The 8,590-nt window shown below is 42.5% G+C and overlaps 1 protein-coding gene across 4 annotated transcripts in view; it reads right to left on the bottom strand.

Moving 5' to 3' along the window:
* Positions 1-1,850: 1,850 nt before the first annotated feature.
* LOC109871476 (cell adhesion molecule 3) overlaps positions 1,851-8,590 on the bottom strand; it is a 74,833-nt gene continuing 68,093 nt past the window's right edge. For all 4 annotated transcript variants that reach the window (XM_031807320.1, XM_031807321.1, XM_031807322.1 and 1 more), the window contains one exon: positions 1,851-6,439. In XM_031807320.1, coding sequence (XP_031663180.1) covers positions 6,321-6,439 — 119 coding nt within the window. In that variant the 3' untranslated portion in view covers positions 1,851-6,320. The remainder of the gene's footprint in view (positions 6,440-8,590) is intronic.

Genomic DNA, 8,590 nt, shown 5'->3' with positions numbered 1-8,590 from the left:
GAAGTGTACTAATTTTGGAGAGAGCCCAATAGGCTCTGGTCAAAAGTAGTGCACTACAGTGCCTTGCGAAAGTATTCGGCCCCCTTGAACTTTGCGACCTTTTGCCACATTTCAGGCTTCAAACATAAAGATATAAAACTGTATTTTTTTGTGAAGAATCAACAACAAGTGGGACACAATCATGAAGTGGAACGACATTTATTGGATATTTCAAACTTTTTTAACAAATCAAAAACTGAAAAGTTGGGCGTGCAAAATTATTCAGCCCCCTTAAGTTAATACTTTGTAGCGCCACCTTTTGCTGCGATTACAGCTGTAAGTCGCTTGGGGTATGTCTCTATCAGTTTTGCACATCGAGAGACTGAAATTTTTTCCCATTCCTCCTTGCAAAACAGCTCGAGCTCAGTGAGGTTGGATGGAGAGCATTTGTGAACAGCAGTTTTCAGTTCTTTCCAAAGATTCTTGATTGGATTCAGGTCTGGACTTTGACTTGGCCATTCTAACACCTGGATATGTTTATTTTTGAACCATTCCATTGTAGATTTTGCTTTATGTTTTGGATCATTGTCTTGTTGGAAGACAAATCTCCGTCCCAGTCTCAGGTCTTTTGCAGACTCCATCAGGTTTTCTTCCAGAATGGTCCTGTATTTGGCTCCATCCATCTTCCCATCAATTTTAACCATCTTCCCTGTCCCTGCTGAAGAAAAGCAGGCCCAAACCATGATGCTGCCACCACCATGTTTGACAGTGGGGATGGTGTGTTCAGGGTGATGAGCTGTGTTGCTTTTACGCCAAACATAACATTTTGCATTGTTGCCAAAAAGTTCAATTTTGGTTTCATCTGACCAGAGCACCTTCTTCCACATGTTTGGTGGCTTGTGGCAAACTTTAAACAACACTTTTTATGGATATCTTTAAGAAATGGCTTTCTTCTTGCCACTCTTCCATAAAGGCCAGATTTGTGCAATATACGACTGATTGTTGTCCTATGGACAGAGTCTCCCACCACAGCTGTAGATCTCTGCAGTTCATCCAGAGTGATCATGGGCCTCTTGGCTGCATCTCTGATCAGTCTTCTCCTTGTATTAGCTGAAAGTTTAGAGGGACGGCCAGGTCTTGGTAGATTTGCAGTGGTCTGATACTCCTTCCATTTCAATATTATCGCTTGCACAGTGCTCCTTGGGGTGTTTAAAGCTTGGGAAATCTTTTTGTATCCAAATCCGGCTTTAAACTTCTTCACAACAGTATCTCGGACCTGCCTGGTGTGTTCCTTGTTCTTCATGATGCTCTCTGCGCTTTTAACGGACCTCTGAGACTATCACAGTGCAGGTGCATTTATACGGAGACTTGATTACACACAGGTGGATTGTTTTTATCATCATTAGTCATTTAGGTCAACATTGGATTATTCAGAGATCCTCACTGAACTTCTGGAGAGAGTTTGCTGCACTGAAAGTAAAGGGGCTGAATAATTTTGCACGCCCAATTTTTCAGTTTTTGATTTGTTAAAAAAGTTTGAAATATCCAATAAATATCGTTCCACTTCATGATTGTGTCCCACTTGTTGTTGATTCTTCACAAAAAAATACAGTTTTATATATTTATGTTTGAAGCCTGAAATGTGGCAAAAGGTCGCAAAGTTCAAGGGGGCCGAATACTTTCTCAAGGCACTGTATATAGGGAATAGGGTGTCATTTGGGACACACAACATGTACATAATGCAACATCAATTGTGAGGATTCTACGAGCTTCCATACAATTTGAATGCAAAATGATTGTGACTGACAGACACAGGCATTGGTTACACAACAAGTGTGATAAGAGGATAGATAGTAATTATAATGACAAAATGAAGTTAACCCAAATGCATGTTTATTTGAAGTCAACAACTGAATCGGTATAGTAACAAAAAAGCTAATACTGTATGAACGATCAGAACAGCCAACGGAGACAGAACTCAGCATTATGACATCATCACCATAGTGCAGTCCCACCTTGATGACATCATTAGCAATAGTACAAATTAGGTAACATCCATGACAGCACTATTCCCATGTGATATGGATAGTTATTCAAAAGGAAGACTTATCATCCAAAAAGAACGCTAACAAAATAGACTCATCATTAAAATAATATTTTGTGGAAAATAACACAGATAGTGTCTACGTCCTCAAATGGCACCCTATTTTCTATATAGTGTAGTACTTTTGATCAGAGCCCTATGGGAAGGGCTATGAGGCCTGGTCAAAAGTAGTGCAGTACATAGGGAATAGGGTGCCATTTGGGACGCATCCAGTGTCTCCAGAGTCTGTTTGGGTCAATCATTATACACACCACACACTCACACACACACACACACACACACACACACACACACACACACACACACACACACACACACACACACACACACACACACACACACACACACACACACACACACACACAGGCACGCACAAACACACTGTAGTCACAGACTACATGTACCTCATGCACATGTGTGTGTGAGTGTGTATCAGTGTGCTTGTAAAAATAACCAGTAAAGGCAACACTATATACATGAAATTATATAAAAATGGTGGACTGTCGAAACAATAAGATACGCCAAACTACCCTCTAACCTTAAAATATTGAACATCTATTTATAAAAAAAGAAAAAAAAGATTAGCAATTGAATTGAAAGTAATACATTTAAAAGTATGCACACCTTTCTTTGAAAAATAAACATCATTTTTAAATCTATTCTTCAAGATAACGTACTACAAAATAAGAAGAGAGAGAGAGAGAGCAGTGGAGAAAGAGCATTCCCCCAACAATGGTGCAGAAAAGAGAGCAGAAAGGTGGACAGGTGATAGGGGTAAGACAGTGTGTTCCAAAGCAAGAAAAACAGCTGCTCGTCACTGACACCTGGTGGCAGAAAGCTGTAACTGCACACAAATGCAATGCGTTCTAAAGCGTGGAGTGTTCTAGAATATAATAGATGTCTGCAGACTGGGGAGTAGGGAAAGCCCATATGGCTAGAATGATTCTAATTCTATGGACAAGCCGTCAAACACCTCCATCAGTCGGTTGGTCGTCTCACATATATTGTCAACAACGGTTTTCATGTTCTCATGTTTGGTCAAAGCTATAGTGTGTTCCACCTTCTTTTCTCATGCAGACATTTCATGCGATCTTCTAGAGACAGGACGATAGATATGAGCAAATACAGGTCCAGTTGGAAACATCCAGTAAGTAGGTCTACAATTATCCTTAGTTTCCGTGGAGTAGACAGACATTCCTGGTTCCAACTCCTCATCAGTTGAAAGGTCAAAGGTTACGTACGACTGGGACTACTTAGAAAATGCAACTCACCAAATGGAAACTCCTCTCTTAAGAAAGTGAGCGAGCCAAAATAAACACATTGCGAGTGACTGACACCACGCTCCCATTTCGTCTGCAGACATCTCTTTCTCTCCCCAGAGAGGCTGTATACCGTAGCTTATTACGACAGCAGACTCACTAGATTACCTACTCCCATAGAGATCGCATAGAGCTGGATAGAGGGCTTAATTTTGCTGCCATGCAGTCACAGAAGTAGCCATGGTATAGATATTACCTCTATGGCTATTCCCATTCACAACAGCCCGGTGGCAAAATGGCAATGGGGGATGAGATAGAAGCAATCCCTGATCATTCCCTAGGTGTACAAAACTATCACAGACGGAATTAACAATTCTATAACAACAGCAACAGAACGGACCCCTGGTGTCCAGTCCAGACGTCAGGCTAGCGCGCTGGCCGGTCGCATCAGACAATAGCTCGCTGAACGAGCAAATCTAGTAATGCTCTAGCTAGCTATGAAGTTATTTAAATGTGTTTTCTGAGTGTGTGTGGGAGACTGATAAAGAGAGTGTGATAAAGAAAGTGTGGGAGACTGATAAAGAAAATTAATGGTCAGATGGTCAGAGAGATAGAGAGAGGGGGGGTGCAGATAATTATAGAGAGAGGTAGAGGGGACAGAGAGAGGGGGGGGGGCAGAGAGAGAGAGAGAGAGGGGATAGAGAGAGAGAGAGAGAGAGAGAGAGAGATGAAGTTCAGTGTCAGTATGCATGCCTGAAGCAGAGAGAGTGCCCTGCCCACTGAACTGTACCCTGGTTAACTGCTGCCTGCAAGCCTGGCTGGACTCTTTTATTAGATTGCAGGGAATGATGTCATTTTAAAAGGTGCAGTGACTGTATTAGCCTCTTACATTAAGTGATGTCATTATAGCATGCGTTTACTGGCTGGTGATTGGCCAGAGAGAGCATTCCAGAATGCAGCAGCAGGATAGAAGCAATGTGGTATAATTATATTCATTAGAGCTAGACTACAGTATCCCTCAGGGACAACAACGGAAATAAAGTAAATAGATAGTCATAATCACTAATCATAATGAAATCATAACAATATGAACTCCTGGACTGACCAACAGACACTGAAAACTGTTAACACTGACAGTAAGTAAACACCAGAACAAAACAATCAAAACAGAAGGATCCAAACGGAATTCATACAAATATTTGTAGTACTTTTAGGTTTTCATTGCAACACACATTTTCCGAGATATTGATATTTTTCACTCAGCATTAGTAAAAACAGGCAGGCTTTAGATTATATACTGTACGGCAGTTAGTAACAGACGGAGGGAGATGTAGGGTAGGAGGAGGAGGAGATGTAGGGTAGGAGGAGGAGGAGATAAAGAGAGAGAGGAGGAGAGAGAGAGAGAGAGGAAATTATAGTGTATTTACAGCACACCAAACATTTTTTGTTTGTTTTCTGAGTAAAAAGAATGCTATATAATTATATATATATTTATATATTTATATCGGAATCCCGCACTGTGACCATACAGGGATGCTGTTTTTGCATGGGGTGTGTTGTGTGGTAGTGTAGGGGTTGTATTGTATCATATTGTATCCGGGGACCTCTTTTGTGATAGCAAATTCATAATTAGAACACAACTCGAGTTAGAGAAATATAGCATACGATGACTTTTACTTCGGCAGTGCATGACTGGACCAAACCATTTTTCGGGCCCTGGAAAGCAACATTTTAAAGGCCCACCTCTTGGCATCGGAGAGAAAACATAGAAGTTTTCAAGCTAATTTCTTGCAATTCTACACATTTCATCATGGGGCAGAGAGATCTTTGTTGTTGCAGCTTTAAACGTAATGTCCTGCAATTCTACAAACGTTGACATGAGAATTTAGCAGTTTTACAGCTTAAATTACAGTGCATTTATGTAAAAATAAAAAATCAACATTTGGGGGGGTCCATATTATTACATGTACTGTATTACACCCTCTAAACTTATCCCACGGATCCCTTGGCCAAAATGAGTTTCATCTGTTGTTGTTAGTAATATTCATACTTCGAGAACCCCTGTTGCATTGTATTGTCATGTGTTTCGATTCTGTTGCCTTCATGTTACAATGGACCCTGGTCAAAAGTAGTGCACTATGTAGGGAATAGGGGTTGTATTTGTCTGTTTGTTTGTTTGTTTGTGTGTGTGTGTGACAGAGAAAGACGGGAAAGAGAGAGAGGTTATGTACAGCAGTTGTTGTTGATTGATTTTAGACAGATTTCTGAACAGAAGAATGTCATATAGAGTCTGTCCTGGTCTGTAGTAGTCTATGTGGGGAGTGATAGAATAGAGAGAAGAAAATAGGGAAAATGAAAGACAGATGAGTGGGAGGAATGATATGGATAGATGGGTGGGGGACAGTGTTTGGGGTTCAGAAACTGTATTTCAGCATAACATGCTGGAATGTGAATTACATTTTTGCAATAATATGTGGAGTAGAATTTTGCATTTGTGTCACTGACAGTTGAATGTTAATGAAACATGTATATGTACTGTATATGCATGTATAAAAAATGTGTTTTTCCTCTTAAATCAAGAAATCGAACATTACTTTGCATTACTATGATCCTGCTACATGTACATGTGCCTGTTTGTATGTTCATGTGAGCATGAACAGGATGTGTATCTCGTAACAGTGTGTCAGTGACACGTAACACGTAGTGTGTGTGTGTGTGTGTGTGTGTGTGTGTGTGTGTGTGTGTGTCAGTGGACATGAGGAAGTCATGTATATAAGTGCAAATAATCGCACTGTTTTCAATGCAGGTCTACCAGGTGAAGCTTTTCTGTTTTTCCTGTCAGTCTCAGTACTTGCGAATCTTATATTTCACCATTTCCCTGTCTGTCTGTCCCCTACTCCTCCCCCTCTGGCTGCTGTGAAGAACTGAAGCTTGTGAAGACAAATGGAGCCGTTCCTCTCCCCCCTCCCGACCCCTCCCTAGATGAAGTACTCTTTCTTGTCCTCTGCTCCGGAATGGCCGCCCTCGGCGTTGATGATAGCCGTGTCGGCGTCGGGAGCGTCATCGGAGCCCTTGGCCTCATGGGTAAGATATGTCCCTGTGGATACAGACACAGACAGACCGCAGGGTCAGAGGTTAAATAACAAGTGATGTAAGAGTGGAGAGATGTAGCTTATCACAATGGGCTTGGAGTGGAGTGATAACAGCCACAGAATTACACATAGGATCTCTGTAAGTCAATGGAAGTAGAGTAGCAGTAGCCTGAAATACAGAGCCGTTTTCCACTGACATTCCACTCCATTCCTTGTACTCTGTGTCATATGCCAAACATACATGTCAAACATGTTTGCCATGACAAGGAGTGGCAAGGAGCAGAATGTTAGCACAAACAGACTGGTACCCAGGCTAGAGTAGCAGTGGAGAGGAAAATGAACGATGGAAAAATAGTGAAATAACTACAATGACTGCCCTTGAATTAGAAAAGCAGTGGTCTTGGAGGGGAATGAGAAGTGATTATGAGTGGGGCAGTGGAGGCTGGTGGTAGGAGCTATAGGAGGATACTGTTGCATTGATTCCATTCCAGCCATTACAATGAGCCGGTCCTCCTATAGCTCCTCCCAAGAGCCTCCTCTTGAGTGGGGATATGTGTTATGGTATTCTTTTGGAGAGATTGGAAACCATTCTTTTGGAGAGATTGGAAACCCAAATTGGTCTACACGGACAAGTTCTGGCCTGGTTTAGATCTTATCTGTCGGAAAGATATCAGTTTGTCTCTGTGAATGGTTTGTCTTCTGACAAATCAACTGTAAATTTCGGTGTTCCTCAAGGTTCCGTTTTAGGACCACTATTGTTTTCACTATATATTTTACCTCTTGGGGATGTCATTCGAAAACATAATGTTAACTTTCACTGCTATGCGGATGACACACAGCTGTACATTTCAATGAAACATGGTGAAGCCCCAAAATTGCCCTCACTAGAAGCCTGTGTTTCAGACATAAGGAAGTGGATGGCTGCAAACGTTCTACTTTTAAACTCGGACAAAACAGAGATGCTTGTTCTAGGTCCCAAGAAACAAAGAGATCTTCTGTTGAATCTGACAATTCAGATTACAGCCATCTCAAATAAAACTGTGAAGGACCTCGGCGTTACTCTGGACCCTGATCTCTCTTTTGACGAACATATCAAGACTGTTTCAAGGACAGCTTTTTTCCATCTACGTAACATTGCAAAAATCAGAATCTTTCTGTCCAAAAATGATGCTAACAGCATGAAGCTAACAGCTGGAGGCAGGGCTTTCTCCTATAGAGCTCCATTTTTATGGAATGGCCTGCCTACCCATGTAAGAGACGCAGACTCGGTCTCAACCTTTAAGTCTTTACTGAAGATTCATCTCTTCAGTGGGTCATATGATTGAGTGTAGTGTGGCCCAGGAGTGTGAAGGTGAACGGAAAGGCTCTGGAGCAACGAACCGGCCTTGCTGTCTCTGCATGGCCGGTTCCCCTCTTTCCACTGGGATTCTCTGCCTCTAACCCTATTACATGGGGCTGAGTCACTGGCTTACTGGTGATCTTTCATGCCGTCCCTAGGAGGGGTGCGTCACTGGAGTGGGTTGAGTCACTGATGTGATCTTCCTGTCTGGGTTGGCGGCCCCCTTGGGTTGTGACGTGGCAGAGATCTTTGTGGGCTATAATCGGCCTTGTCTCTCAGGATGGTAGGTTGGTGGTTGAAAATATCCCTCTAGTGGTGTGGGGGCTGTGCTTTGGCAAAGTGGGTGGGGTTATATCCTTCCTGTTTGGCCCTGTCAGGGGGTATCAACGGATGGGGCCACAGTGTCTCCTGACCCCTCCTGTCTCAGCCTCCAGTATTTATGCTGCAGTAGTTTATGTGTCGGGGGGCTAGGGTCAGTTTGTTATACCTGGAGTAATTCTCCTGTCTTATCCGGTGTCCTGTGTGAATTTAAGTATGCTTGCTCTAATTCTCTCTTTATCTCTTTCTTTCTCTCTCCCGGGGGACCTGAGCCCTAGGACCATGCCTCAGGACTACCTGGCCTGATGATTCCTTGCTTTCCCCAGTCCACCTGGCCGTGCTGCTACTCCAGTTTCAACTGTTCTGCCTGCGGCTATGGAACCCTGACCTGTTCACCGGACGTGCTACCTGTCCCAGACCTGCTGTTTTCAACTCTCTAGAGACAGCAGGAGTGGTAGAGATACTCTTAATGATCGGCTATGAAAAGCCAACTGACATT

This window comes from Oncorhynchus kisutch, linkage group LG27 (genome assembly GCF_002021735.2).
Source record: "Oncorhynchus kisutch isolate 150728-3 linkage group LG27, Okis_V2, whole genome shotgun sequence".
NCBI classification, from domain to species: Eukaryota; Metazoa; Chordata; class Actinopteri; order Salmoniformes; family Salmonidae; genus Oncorhynchus; species Oncorhynchus kisutch.
The sequence above is the reverse complement of the archived record's forward strand: the minus strand, read 5'-3'. Positions and strand labels throughout refer to the sequence as shown.